General features: G+C 43.2%; 1 protein-coding gene across 1 annotated transcript; it reads right to left on the reverse strand.

Annotated features, from left to right (window-relative positions):
- Positions 1-4,659: 4,659 nt before the first annotated feature.
- Positions 4,660-6,202, reverse strand: LOC144327944 (endogenous retrovirus group PABLB member 1 Env polyprotein-like). The gene has a single exon (XM_077929750.1). The coding sequence runs from the start codon at positions 5,826-5,828 to the stop codon at positions 4,686-4,688; it is 1,143 nt and encodes a 380-aa protein (XP_077785876.1). The 5' UTR covers positions 5,829-6,202; the 3' UTR covers positions 4,660-4,685.
- Positions 6,203-15,314: the final 9,112 nt, after the last annotated feature.

The raw sequence follows: 15,314 nt of genomic DNA on the forward strand, positions 1-15,314 counted from the left end.
AACGAAGTTGGCCTTAAATAGAATAAAATGAATTTTTCTTGTCCTTGTGAAGTTTCTTTCTTTCTTTCTTTCGTGCAGTAGCCTAATGTCATTCAGAGACTCATGAAATACGACAGGCGCGCGCACTCTGCACTTTCCAGAAACAACTGAAGACATTTTTGCTCCCCATAGGCTTTCCCAGCTGGGCATGGGTACAATCCTAAGGATGAGAAACCAGAATAGAATAAGATTTTTTTTTTGGGGGGGGGGGGTAGGTGGAAATTCCTGATCTAAACTCCATTGAGGAGTGGCTGAGGGGGCCTAAACGGGAGCATGAAAACGAGCCTTTAAAATAGAGTTTCGTTTCGTAACGTCCTTTTCGGTGGCTTCAGTTGAGGCAGGTCAGACCATGCTGACTTGGTTCAGGGTGATTTCAGCCTAAAGCCCCTTCCTGTCTAGCCACAAATTTGGGGATGCCCTCCTTTCCAGGACTTAAGACAGTTTAAGATTTGGCAGGGCAGATGCTAAATTAGAAATCTCCAAGCACAGCTGGAGATCTGCTGGATCCCAACTGCTCATCCTGGTGGATCTATTCTAGCCTTAAGGTTGTGTCCTAAATGGGTCTTTGCCATGAGTGTCTATTTTGGATGATATTACTGGTAGTTTTGCTTTCAATGTTTATTTCTCTCTCTTTTTTTTTTTGCTATTTTTTATTGTACATCACCTTGAGATGTTCACATATAGGCGATTAATAATAATAATACATTTTATCTGTTTTTTTAAGTAGGGGTTTTTGTATATATTGCTGATAACATTTAAGTATTGCTGCAAACATTTCTGAGATCATGGTTTTTTTCCAGCTAGTGGCTCTTGTCCAGGTTTGTTAATTGTCTTACTTTAAATGATGTGAGGATCCTATGTCCTTTTAAAATGTGTTTTTTGGGAGGTGGGGAGTTACTGGGTTGTTTTTATTTTAATTATGTATTTTGTGGTTTTATATTTTGATTTTATTCTGTGAGCCGCTCTGAAACCTCCGGGTATAGGCAGTATATAAATAATAATAATATAATAATAATAATAATAATAATAATAATAATAATAATAATAATAATAGTAATAGTAATAATAATGGTTTGTGTGCTGTACCAGCAGGCGTTGCAACCTTCCAACAGCTTGATCTCATCCCCAAAACGCAAATTCTTCCATTGCCTCCTGAGACTGGTGGATGCCAGGACATGTATAATTAGACTTCGGCACCACCTAAATAATTTTTTTTCAAGCAAATGGTTTGTAAATTTCCAAAATAAATAAATAAATGCATAATGTAGGCAAAAAAATAATAATCAGAGAGCTGATAATGAGATAATGGGTTTCATCCAAAGCTCTGTGAGCAGCATCCTATTTGCACAAGGGGACTTCATCTTCTTTGAATCTGCCCCAGAGGGTCCCTGCTGGTGGGGGCCAAAGGAGAGAGGTTGGGGATGTTGCCTTGCACTAGTAGGGAGCCTGTCGTGCAAGTGAAACGGCAGGGTCGGATGCGACCTGATAGATATCATAACGATTTTTGAGAAGCAGGACGACGGTCCAGGAAAAAACACTTCCACGCTTCTCCCAATAGTAGATGCATCTGTAGGATCAAAAGCCCCTTTTGTAAGCACAAATAACCTATTTGAATTCTACCCACTGTCTTGTATCCACAGCCATGGAAGCATTAGAATGGATCGGCTTGTCTCCTGCAAGAGCACCCACACCTGCCAGCTATCTCAGCCAGCCCACACAACTTCCATCTCAGCTAGTGAGGCAGGATGTCGAGGAAAATGGAAGATTTAGCCTGGCGCTGTCCAACTGTTGCTGATGCTGCCTGCTATCCCGGTCACCCAGGGCTCTGTGTTTATTCTGCCTGGAGGAGGCTTTGGAAAGAATCTCAAAAAGTACTGAATTTAGTTTGCAGTCAAGCCACTGAAAAAAGAAACGCATTGATAACTGGCAGGGCATTTTTATTTAAGAAAAATGTCATTTGCATTTGTTGTTCGCCTCTTTGTTTTCCTGTGAAGAGTGGGATAAAATGTTCAACATCAATAAGGAAGTTAAAGAATGCTGTTCCTGATTGTTATTTTGTTTGATGAATTTGTAAATCACTCTGCCCTAAAGATGTGTAAATATTAGGAATATATACAGTACACACACACACACACACACACACACACACACACACACAAACCAGCTATCACATTAATACTTTGCTGTTCTAGAGATGATGAGAAATATACAATGGTATAACTGAATTTCAGATAAGCTACAAAACTTCATACATTTACTAAATTACCAGGCAATATGGAAATGAGAGCTGGATCATAAAGAAGGCTGATCGCCGAAGAATTGATGCTTTTGAATTATAGTGCTGGAGGAGACTCTTGAGAGTCCTGTGGACTGCAAGAAGATCAAACCTCTCCATTCTGAAGGAAATCAGCCCCGAGTGCTCACTGGAAGGACAGATCCTGAAGCTGAAGCTCCAAGACTTTGGCCACCTCATGAGAAGAGAAGACTCCCTGGAAAAGACCCTGATGTTGGGAAAGATGGAGGGCACAAGGAGAAGGGGACGACAGAGGACGAGATGGTTGGACAGTGTTCTTGAAGCTACCAGCATGAGTTTGACCAAACTGGGAGGCAGTGGAAGACAGGTGTGCCTGGCGTACTCTGGTCCATGGGGTCACGAAGAGTCAGACACGACTAAACAACAAATGCCAACATCTGACATCCCAACTTGCTAATTCTGAAAGGCAAACATGGCCTCCAGATTTTATAAAGCTTGATCTTAAATGGATTTTATCAAACTTTACAACCAGAATGGAAACTTTTATCTTCCTGCGAGGTTTGGTTTCAGAATAGGATTGAAGCCTAAAGCACAATGACATTCAGGGTCCTTGAAAAATCTGCAATGTGCAGATATTCCACTAGAGGGTGAAACAAGATCATGTGAGTCTAACCAACTGACATAATTTTTTTTTAATAAAAAAAAATACCCTTATTTTTGTGTATAGTCTGTAAGTATGTTCGGTATCTTTGTATGTGCAGATAGATACAGTACATATATGTTTCTATCTACTGAATAGATAGATTTCTACCAAATGTTTGTAATATGGATTCCAAATCTGTATGTTATTGTTGCAATCCTGCTTCTAGTCATGTTTTCACACATCTGACTCAGACTTAAATATCAATAAAAATATTGACAGGACACCTTTCTGAGTGCAACTCTTCCAAGACGGTTTACATAATACTATAAGGATACCAACAATACAAAGTTAAAGATAAATCTACTACAATCCACCCATAGTTAATGCTGTTCCATTTATCAATGAAAACAGTGATTGCTATAACATCAATAGTTCAAAACAAAACATCCCAGTTGAAAAAGATTGCCATCGGAAACGGATCTTCATAGCCTTCTGGAGATCCTTAGATCCTATACACAGTCAATAATAATTTTTATATCCTGCCATTCCTCCAAGGAGCTCAATGTAGCATGCATGCTTCCCTCCATCACCCCCCCCCAATTATCCTCATAACTCTAATGTAGAGATAGTGAGAGATAGTGATTGGGGTCAAGGTCACTTGGTATGCTTCATGGTTGAGCAGGGTTGGAACCTGGGTCTCCCCAGCCCTGATTCAACATTTAATCACTGCATCACTCAAGTTCTCAGTAAAGGGCGATTGCCCTTGTGTCCTGCTCGTGAACTTTCAGAGACATCTGGTTGGCCACTGTGGGAAAATAGGATGCTGGATTAATGAACCATTGCTCTGATCTAGCAGGGCTCTTTTTCTGAACGTGAGCTCCATTGAACACAGTGGGACTGGCTCCTTTGAGTATGCCTTGCCCGTCTTGGTCTTAATTCACTTGAGGATGCCTCTGCAACCTTCTGCAGAGGTTTTTAAGTATTTCAGAGCCCCAAGTAGCTTTTGGGTTCATTCACCCTTGAGCAATTAGCATTTTTTTCTCCCTGCCTTTGTGTTGGTTTAACTCACACCCCCACTTTCACAGCATGCATAACCAGTAGCCTCTAAAGAGCAATTAAATCCAAGTGCCCATTGAACATTTAATGAAGCAGAAGCTCCTATCTTGCCCCAAAGTCATTAGCAACCCCCATTCTTGTTTGCTTTAAATGGTATTGCGGTTTAAATTATCCAAAAGCAAAATAATAATAATCAAAAATCTAGAGAACACGATTAGTCTGAATAACTATCAACAAGAGGCAGTATTTAAGTTGTGGAGGAAATGAAGGAGGCACAAATTAACTGATATTTCAAATTCCAGACTGGTAATTGTCGAGTTACAGCTCGGCATCCAGGGAAAAATCAGTCTCACACCTTATTAGGTTCCGAAATATGGCTGCTCCCTAGGGCTGATGCAGCACAGCTTTTATTGTGTGAAATCAGAAAGATACAAAAAATACAAGTCAAGCAATTTGTTCTAGCAAGCAGATAAGGACCTTCGCACTAGACTTATGCGAGCATCAGGCCATGCCACATTAGCCAATCATAGGACAGCACGAGCTGTTCACGCGCTGTTCATGCTCCAAGGATGCTTCTAGCTATGAAATCACCCTGTAACAATAAGAACTTTGCTCATGCTCTCCTGTACAAGCAATCATTTTCCCACATGTCCCCTTTTCTTGTTTATATTATTTAGAGGAAAAGAGGGACCATTAGTCCAAATCGTACACTTCATTGCCTAAGCGTCTACACTTTGCAACATAAATTCCTCTTGTAACCCCTGTGGTGGGCCGTGGTCGGTACCACCATGCAGTGCATTGGGAAATCAAAGAGGGTATGCATTGAATGCAACAACACACCATAATAAAACCAACAATACATGCAATTACAATCAATAATACTTTTCTTAACCATACTCCATTGGGTAACCAAGAAGACAACCACTCCCATGGATCAAAAACTTCAGGTGGATTCAAAGGATTATGGGCTATCATTTGTTCCATATGATCAATAGTAGCAGAGATATTGGTCGATTGATCAGTTATATACATGCAGCAATGAGAATAAATTAAGGCACAAATTCCACCTTTAGAAGCAAGGATCACATCTAAAGCGTAATGATGTTGAAGAACTACATTTCTTATTTCTGATATTTCTTTGTTAATCATTTTTAAAGCCAAAATGGTGGAATTAAACAAATTTTCTGTCCAGTTTGCCAATTTATGTAAATCACGGTAATTCATGGCTGCACCTAAAGAAGGCAGAAGGGACCTAGAGATGGCTGTCCCTGTATATTGAGAAATAGGTGATTGTACTTCCCTTCTGTTACGCAAACGAACCGCTGGGAGCTTATCTATTTTATACACCAAGGGTACTACTATACCTAACGTGCAGGTACCAGAAAAGGCAGAGGGGATTTCTTTGTAGGCATGTGTGCCACAAAATAACCATAAGTCAGATTGAAGCAAACATGTAGTTCTGCTGCTCTTTCTCATCCAGTCGAACCAAACATAAAAGTCTCTACACGCAGCTTGTTGTTCATAGGTCATGTAAGTTGTAACATTATTAATTAAAACCTTTGGTCTGCCACTCATGGTTGTAACATTAAGAAAACAAGAAGATCCATTAATGTATTCATATGTCCAATTACAATATGGATAATGACCTAAAAATTTTTTGCTATTGTGATTAAAATGAAAACAATACGGAGCTAATTCTACAAGCGATAGAGATACAGGAGGTAAACTTATGCGATTGTCTTTCATATTATTGCTAATCTTATATGAAGCATTTATAGGAATACCATGTAATAAAATGCCAGATCTTTTTGATTGAGGAGGGATATGCATACACATCCAACAATCAGAAAGGTTAAGTATAGAAGCAAAATGATTAATGTCTCTAACGTAAGTATTGTTAGTCCAAATCTGATGATAAAGTTCAGGCCTCCTGGCCTTCTGCAAAAAAGCAGCACGACGAAAGCGGCGTTTTACAAAGTTCACGGAGAGGCTCCATCCGTGTGAAGTGGAATTGTGGGGCCACTCAGGACGATGCCATATTGGTTGCTCGGGGGGGCAATAAGGGTGAGAATGGTAAATTATTCCAATAGCTGTTTCCGAGCAACCTGCGTGATATTTCGTGGCTCGATTATTGGCATGTAAAAACCACAATCCAGGAGAAGCCACACAGCCATTTCTGCAGATACAGGAGCCCCTTGTCTTCTCAGGCCTTGATAAAGAAACACACACAACCTGCCCTCTGTCCGGGAACCATGCCAAAGCACAAGAATGAAACAACTGGAACACACTGAAATCCCCTCACCCCCTCCCCTGCCAAGAGTCCACAATAGTTCCAAGACAGCTTTCTGTACATGCTCAGGGGAACACATCATAGGGCAGGAATCCTGAGGGAGGAGAAAGGAAGAAGAGATCTGTGGGGTAAAATCCAAGCGATGCCAGTATAGCCAGGCTCACTTCCCAAAGAAGAGGCAGCAAAACTGTAATGATATTTGATGGTTGAAGTGGCTTGCCAGAGAGAAAGGGGGGCCAATGCGGTGGAGATGAAGATGGTCTTTCAACGTGCCAAGAAACACTAGAACAACTGTGGAAGGTGACTTTATCCAGGGCACATCAATATGGCGATGTCTCCAACTGCAGTGCAGGTTGAGATTAAGTGGGAGGTCCTCAGGAAATCAAGGGAGTTGGACCCTTCCACTGTGGATCTGGAAGCAACCTGTAAGACACTAAAGGACGCTGCAATACTTCTTCCTTCCAGAAATGAAGTTCAGCAGGCGTAAAATTCTTTTTGCCAAATAACCAGGGTGACCAATACGTGATCTAAGATGTGCTTCAGAAAATTGACAAGTCCTGGCCTGTATCAAAGATGGGGCACTTTGTGCTGGAGTGACATTGCTGTGCGGTAGATCTGCACTGTGCACGAAAATAGTCCACTTTGCCACATCCAAAGCAGGTTTTATCCTTTGCAGGAGTCTGGGACACGGTGGAGGACAAAGCTGTGGCTAGCAGGCAAGCTTTATGTGTCTCAGTGTCCACTGACTGGCGGACAATCAGTTCTTGGGCTGCTACGTCCTGAACTTGCCGCTTAAGAGTGTTATCCAAGCGATCGACAAATTGTCCATAGGGCTTTGTAGGGCCCTGTCTGATGCTGCCACCGCTCTCATTCTTGTCATCAGGAACAGAGGACAGGGCTTCTTGGGCGGCAGCAGTAGTAGCTGTCCAATACATGGAATCAAGGGCCAACTGTTGGGCAATAGTAAGAAAATTGCCTTCGCCAGTTAAGCCATCAAGAACATCAGTTTGGTTCAGCATAATGGGGGCTGGGGGTGCAGGGCCATTGTCCTTGGCAGAAGAATACAGTTCCTTTATGAATCTCAAATCAAACTGTTCGTGCCGGGCTGGGCCTCCCTCCGGGGCGGCAGGAGCAATCACAGGAAAAAGATTAGGAGTTGTAGAATCAAAAGCCAACAACGGAGCAGCGGCACGGAGAGATTCTTGGAGAGGAGTAGTAGAAGCAGTGCCAAATGCCTTGGGCGGAGGAGGTGGAAGAGCGGGGGGTGCTGCAGAATTTGAAGAATGCAGGGGAGAGACAGGAGTAGGCGAAGGGAGAATGTCCGGCGGTTTAGGAGGTAGGTTTGAGGCAGGCAGAGCGGGAACTGGGAGGGCGGGCGAAGAAGCTGTTTCAGCAGCCAGAAGAATGTTTGAAGGAGTTAAGCATGACATAGCTTTGTAGACGTTACCCCAGGCATGCAAAACCTTGACATCAATCTGAGGATGATTTTGAAAGAAGTGTCCAATTTTTTTCCAATCGTCTAACTCCCAATTTCCGTCCTGGGGGAACCAGGGACAGTGAGTGTCCAGGGCTTTTATAAGGGACTTAAGGTCAGCTTTCCGAACAGCAAGGTTGTTACTGGCCAAAAGGAATTTAAGGTCTTTAAAAATTTTTTTCTGTGGTGCAGAGAGAGACTTTCCCATGATTGCAAGAGTTGCAAAAAGAGCAGGGAGCAACTTACCAGGGATCCTCGGAAGGATGAATGGCGCCTGAAGCCCTTGCCGGGCGAGGTAAGTGCTGATAAGTCCGTAACGTAGTCCAGAATCACATTCACACGGGAGCTCTCACCGGGGATCCACTACGTGGATGAACGACGCGTCTACAGCCCTGCCGGGCGAGGTGAGGCTGAACGTTGCAAAACAGCATGAAGTCCGAAAGAAATCACACGGGAGCACTCACCAGGGATCCACTACGTGGATGAACGACGTGTTGGTGAGTGCTGAATAATGAAAAACAACGTGAAGTCCGAAGGCAGTCACACGGGGTAGCAAGGGAGCACTCACCGGGATCCGAAGCGGATGAAAGACGCGTGGTGAGCGCTGAACGATGAGAAGCAACGTGAAATCCGAAGTCAGTCACACGGGGCACCAATTGTCGAGTTACAGCTCGGCATCCAGGGAAAAATCAGTCTCACACCTTATTAGGTTCCGAAATATGGCTGCTCCCTAGGGCTGATGCAGCACAGCTTTTATTGTGTGAAATCAGAAAGATACAAAAAATACAAGTCAAGCAATTTGTTCTAGCAAGCAGATAAGGACCTTCGCACTAGACTTATGCGAGCATCAGGCCATGCCACATTAGCCAATCATAGGACAGCACGAGCTGTTCACGCGCTGTTCATGCTCCAAGGATGCTTCTAGCTATGAAATCACCCTGTAACAATAAGAACTTTGCTCATGCTCTCCTGTACAAGCAATCATTTTCCCACAGGTAATAATTCACGTTGCTGCAAAAACAGCCTTAAAAGCAGTGGTGGAGCTTCATGCTCCGGCACCGGGGGGCAGAGAGCAGGCAGGGAAGGGGCTGGCATGCGTCCTGGGGGTGTGGTGTGCCGCCCGTAGGGACGTGGTGCACATCTTGGGGGCATGGCGCCCAGCGCGGGCAGGGGGGGCAACCGCGATGGCACCCCGCCGGGATTGCGCTGCCGGGGGCGGTGTGCTCCCCCGCACGCCTCTTCCTCCACCAGTGCTTAAAAGGTAACAATTTCATAGCATAACATGCACAAAGTGCTATACTAGGATGCCAGAAACATAAACACAAGTGTGTAGTATATAAAAAAGTAAGCGATGAGGTAAGAGAGAAATGAACTGCCAAAATTACGGACTGTGATACTAAAGTTCAAATGTATGTAAAATAATTGAACATTGCTTTTATTAGATATTATATTATTGGTACCATTACAATCATCATCTTGTCATGGATGGGTTCAGTGCTAATTAAATTCAATGGTTCAAGTTGTGTCCACATGGCACTGGACGGTTCTCTATTAGTGCTGCAATCAATAATGGATGCTTAAAAACTTTGTAAACCAAAATTTCCTGCTGGATCAGACCTGCGGGAAACCTTTTGGTGTTTGTTGAGGTCTTCTTAAAAAAAAAAAAGCTCCTCTTTTAAACTTTTTGAAATATGGCAACCCTAATGATGTTGCCTCTTACCTTTTCTCCAAACTAAAAAATCCCACATGCAGCAACCTTTCTTCAAATGGTTTCATTTTGGTTTCCCTTTTCTGAACCTTTATCAACTCTACAATATCCCTTTTGCGGTTAGGTGACCAGAACTGTAGTCAGTATTCCAAATGTGGTTGTACCCAGTGCTATTTTTCTAGAAAAAGAGGTGCCAGAACTCACCATGAATGCCACCTTGTTCTCTTATAATGGCAATGATGCCCACCTGAGAGGTGCCGGAACTGAGTTTTATTGCAGTTTTATTGCATTACTATAGGAACCTGCTTTATACTGAGTGAGATGGTCCACCTCGTTCATTGTTGTCTACACCAGGAATGGGGAACCTGTGGTCTGCCAGATTTTGCTAGACTACAACTTCCGCCATCCCTAACCATTGGCCATGGAAGCTGGGGCACTGCTTGGAAAAGACACATATCAAAGCTAAGGTTTCAGAGAGATCTGCAACGCAAGCAGAAAGAAAATGAGTTTTAGATAAAGCAAAAAACAAACACAAAACAAAACCATCAAAACCTTTTGTTGTTGTTTAGTCGTTTAGTCGTGTCCGACTCTTTGTGACCCCATGGACCAGAGCACGCCAGGCACTCCTGTCTTCCACTGCCTCCCGCAGGTTGGTCAAACTCATGCTGGTAGCTTCAAGAACACTGTCCAACCATCTCGTCCTCTGTCGTCCCCTTCTCCTTGTGCCCTCCATCTTTCCCAACATCAGGGTCTTTTCCAGGGAGTCTTCTCTTCTCATGAGGTAGCCAAAGTCTTGGAGCCTCAGCTTCAGGATCTGTCCTTCCAGTGAGCACTCAGGGCTGATTTCCTTCAGAATGGATAGGTTTGATCTTCTTGCAGTCCATGGGGCTCTCAAGAGTCTCCTCCAGCACCAGAATTCAAAAGCATCAATTCTTCGGCGATCAGCCTTCTTGATGGTCCAGCTCTCACTTCCATACATCACTACTGGGAAAACCATAGCTTTTACTATACGGACCTTTGTTGGCAAGGTGATGTCTCTGCTTTTTAAGATGCTGTCTAGGTTTGTCATTGCTTTTCTTCAAAACCTTTAAGCAGGGGCAATTTTAACGAAGCAAGGGAAACTTTGCTGCAAGCACACTTCCCTGGCATCAGTTGATTTCCTGTTGTGGCCTGATGTCTGCTATAACTCTCCTATTCCAGAAGTCGTGGGGGAGAGAGTACAGCTGCTAGGCTTGACTGTCATGTTTCCTGTTTAGCAGCTGCTCCAGAACACATGCTGCTACTTAGAGCAAGGGAAAGTAGAGGCATCAACAGAATGACACAGCAATCTTATTCTTTGAAAAGCTAAATATGATTGCATCCTCCCCTCCACACAGTTAACTCCTAAAGAATGCACAGTGGAGGCAAGGAAAGGACAATCCATTGGGCCGAGAAACATACCTTCTTTCCTAGAATCCTTGATCCATATTTCCTTGAGACAGGAGTTTGCAGCCACTTAATTCTGCAGGCAGTTTCAGCGGGAGAAAGGGAAACCATTATGGAATCAATTGTGGCTTTCTATGATGAGGAAAATATACAGCATAAGCAGTTCAAAAATTTCCCCCTCGGTGCACTGTGCTGTCGCACAGTTTATCCACATGACACATCATAGTGATTAATGCCAACTGCATGGCAAACCTCCAGGATAAACACAAATTGCACATTTTCAACGGAGAAATTGACAACAATCACATCCTCTGGGATTTGTAGGAATCAGTCTCCAGCAGCTGGAATTGTTTTGTGTTACAACATCTTCCTTGCTCCTCTCGCTGCTGCTTTAGCACTGTAGGGTTGTCAGTCGCTCATAATTTATGGCTTCTTCGTACTTCAGGAGCTAAGAATGGAAGAAGAACCTGCTGGATTAAGCCAGCGTCCCATCTAGTGCGGCATTCTGTTCTCACAGTGGCCAACAAGATGCCTATGGGAAGCCTGCAAGTAGCTCCAGATTGCAACAGCATACTCCCCACCTGTGATTTCAGAGCAGCTGCCAGTCAGTCCCAGGGTAGCCAACGTGGTAAAGATAACTGCCTAGGTAGGAGAAGTGATTGACATTTTCCAACGTTACACCACTGAGTTGGATTTGTGGTATTGCAGAGGGGTTATTTTGTACTTGTTGGTACAGCACTTTGGTTTTTTGGATGTTGAGCGAGCAACAAGCCAAGCTTTTCATAAGCTTCTGCGAATATATTTAGGATGGTTTGGAGGTCATCCTCTCACTACGTTGTCATCAGCATACTGAAGCTCTATGACGGAAGTTACGGTGACCTTACTCTTTGCTTTCAGCCTGCTCAGATTGAAGAGCTTTCCATCTGTTTGATATATGATTTCTCCCCCAGTGGGGAGTTTCCCCACTGATTCAATGATTCTTCAACATCAACTTCGTTGGACTGGTCATGTTGTGTGGATGCCTGATGATCGTCTTCCAAAGCAACTACTCTATTCCGAACTTAAAAATGGAAAGCGTAATGCTGGTGGTCAACAAAAGAGGTTTAAAGACTGTCTCAAGGCAAATCTAAAAAAATGTAGTATAAACACCGACAACTGGGAAACACTGGCCTTCGAGCGCTCCAGTTGGAGAACAGCCTTTACCAAAGGCGTCATGGGCTTTGAAGACACTCGAACTCAGGACGCAAGGGAGAAACGTGCTAAGAGGAAGGCACTCTTGGCAAATCCACACCATGATCAACTCCCGCCGGGGAACCAATGTCTCCACTGTGGAAGGACGCGTGGATCCAGAATTGGCCTCCACAGTCACTTACGGACTCATTGTTAAAACCGTGTTTATGGAAGACAATCTTACTCAGCTACGAGTGATCGCCAGAGAAGAAGAAGAAGCCAACATGGTGCCCTCACCAGATGTTGCTCCCCACATCCCTGACGATTGGCTATGCTACCTAGAAGCTGGTGGAGGTTGTTGTACGACGACCTCTGAAGGGCACCCCAGGATTAGACAACAGTGTGCTAGATAGTCCAGTGTTATAGTGCAGCTTTTTATGTTCCTAAGAAAAGGGAGAGAGGGAAGAAGAAACTCAACAGCATCTGAACGTTTCCCCTCCTGATTTTTCTTAACATTACCTTTAAAAAAACCCCTCTATCCACTAAGGAATAATTACACTCCTTTGCAGTGTACTTTTGAACTAATTATTAATGAAAACACCAGCTAATTAATCCCTGCAGCTCTTCTGCCCACCGGGCCTCTCGGCTTGTGTGCCAAAAAAGGAACTGAGGAGGCTGATGGTTGACTGGGCAGATGGAGGAAGCTTTTAATGATAAACTCTTTAGCTTCTCTTTCGCTTCTTTTTTTGCTTTTGCAGTTTAGTTTTTTTAACAAAATTTAGTTTTTTTAAATTATTATTTTTTTAAATTATTCTTGGGGGCAGGATGTTGAATGTGTAAATTTTGTTTTTAGGATTGTTGGAATCAATTTGAATAAAAAGTGAAATATGTAGGGAGACTCATGTGCACCTCAAAATAGTGTTTTCTCGGGAAACCGTAACAGCAGCCACGCAGGGTAGGACCCCATAAGAATAACCCCAATGGGGTACATTGGGACAATTTTTCCTGTCCCCCTCCTGCCCCACCCTGCAGCATGCATAGGCTCTTAGCTCTGACAGAAGGGAGGGAGAAATTGTGAAGGATATTATACATATGCACAGACTTCCTATTCTCCTTCATGTACATGTGTGTGCAGAGGAAATAACAGAGCTCTGTCATATTGTATGGGCATTTCTCCACACATGGGTATAGTGCCCATTCAGGGAAAAAGTGCAGTCCTCAACATGCAAGTTGGCAACGGTATGGACTCTACAAAATTCCTTCTTCACTTGTATGGCTTGTGCACAGCAGAGATAGGGAATCTGTGGAGCAGCAGATGTTGCTAGACTACAAATCCCATCATGAACGGCCGCTGGTCATGCTGGATGGGGGTGATGGGAATTGGAGCCCAACACCTGGAGGCCTGCAGGTGCCTCATCTCTGGTGTGTGAACTGTTGCTGTTTTGTGGGAGGGATTCAAACAGATGGCCCCCCAATTCAGGTTGTGCAATTGGAGCCGATTTGGCACTTCTGGGCAACTAATCCGCTTCCAAAACAAATCATACTTTTTTACAGTAAAGAAAGGGAAAGGAAATTTCACTAAAACGTGCAAGATAAAAGTGAAGAAGCATGTAGTTGGGGTTTTACTTATGCAACTGTTTAAGCCCCATTTCACTGTGTTTGGATGAATCAGGGAAAGTTAAAGGGATTTTTTTAAAAACAAAAACTATATCAGTAGCAGCTACTGCTTTCTTTCTCTTTTAAGCACACATGTGGATCTACTGTATCTGGGTTACCCTTTGCTCATACATTTATACTGATGCCTGGTTCTGTTTTTAACTCAGTTTCTTGTTGACATTAGAGGGTAACACCCCCCCCAGCAGCAATCAATTTTTGTATGTGTAGATAGACTTTTCACAGTATGATCATTATTTCTTAATTACTTCATGCCAAGCCCTGGGAGAAAAGAAACGTTCTCCTGAAACATCAGAAAAGCAAATGGCAAGTTCTTTAAAAATAAAAAGCATAAATAAATAAATTTGTGTGCAATTCTGTAGAATACTACACTCAAGGGAGGATTAGGGTTGGGTTTCTAAGTGCTGGTCTTCATTCTGAGCCATTTTCACGATTCAATGCCACGTTGGTAGGAGAAAATATAGGTTCATAAAGCTTTAGCTTTCAGGGCTGTAGGTGGGGTACAAAACAGACCATCTCGGAAGATCCTGAGTTCAGGAGTACAGAATCATCTCCAGTATAACATGAATCTATTTGCCGAAACAAAATTCAATTCAGTTCACATTTAAAGGCAAATCTTCCAAATCTACACTTTCTGAAATAAAACACAAACACATCCATCCTTGGAAATGTGCCCTTCTGCGAATTTTGTAGTGCAGTTCTCCTGCCAAGTAATGTGTACAAAAATGCACATATTTGGGTAAAGTGTAAAAAGAAAACCACATATTTGTGAACATAACATGCAAAAAGCGTTGCCTACAAAAAATGTGCACCTAAGGAGAAAATCACACTAAGATGCTGTTGACAATTTTTATGAGGATTATTTTTTAAAAAATTGCAAACTGATGTGGAAATGTGGAGAACTTAAAATTGGAAAAATGAGAAACTTGGAGAAACCAACATTGATAGATGTGCCCATCCCTTCACAGGAGGAAGATTTATTGTCATATTTGTCATATTTGTGTGCATAAGGCACACAAAACAATTGTTTAAGGGGCTGTGACTCCAGGGCCCACTGGATTTCTAATAACATAGAATCTCTAGCTAGGGCACATGGTACCCCAAGAGAGGGAGTGGGGGCTGAATGCAAAAATGGCATAAATAAAATTATGGGAGGAATTCAACATTGCATTATTTGGATTGTTCTGTTACCACAATCCTTGCCAGACAGAATGATTCATGCTATCTTCCTCCCCAGTTATGTTTTGCAGGTTCTCCTGGCTGTCCAGATTGGATTTGAGGGGAGGCGTGTGTCTGGGGGTGCTGGGGGAGGAGAGGCTGGGAAAGCCCCTTTGCACTAGTGGAAGTCCTTGTGCCGACTTCTCCTAGTGCACCATTGTAGGAATGAAAAATCACAGGAGACGAGAGAGGCAGGTGTAACATGAGGCGTCTGGTCAGGGCGGACCCTGGGAGCCTCTTTTATTGAATATTACAAACATTGGCACAGGTGTGCTTGTCACTGATTGGTTGATACATAAGCATAAGGCGGGAATTACATGTGAGAGGTGGGGATTACGTGTGATCATTTATTATCGATGGATT

This window comes from Podarcis muralis, chromosome 6, assembly GCF_964188315.1.
Source record: "Podarcis muralis chromosome 6, rPodMur119.hap1.1, whole genome shotgun sequence".
NCBI classification, from domain to species: Eukaryota; Metazoa; Chordata; class Lepidosauria; order Squamata; family Lacertidae; genus Podarcis; species Podarcis muralis.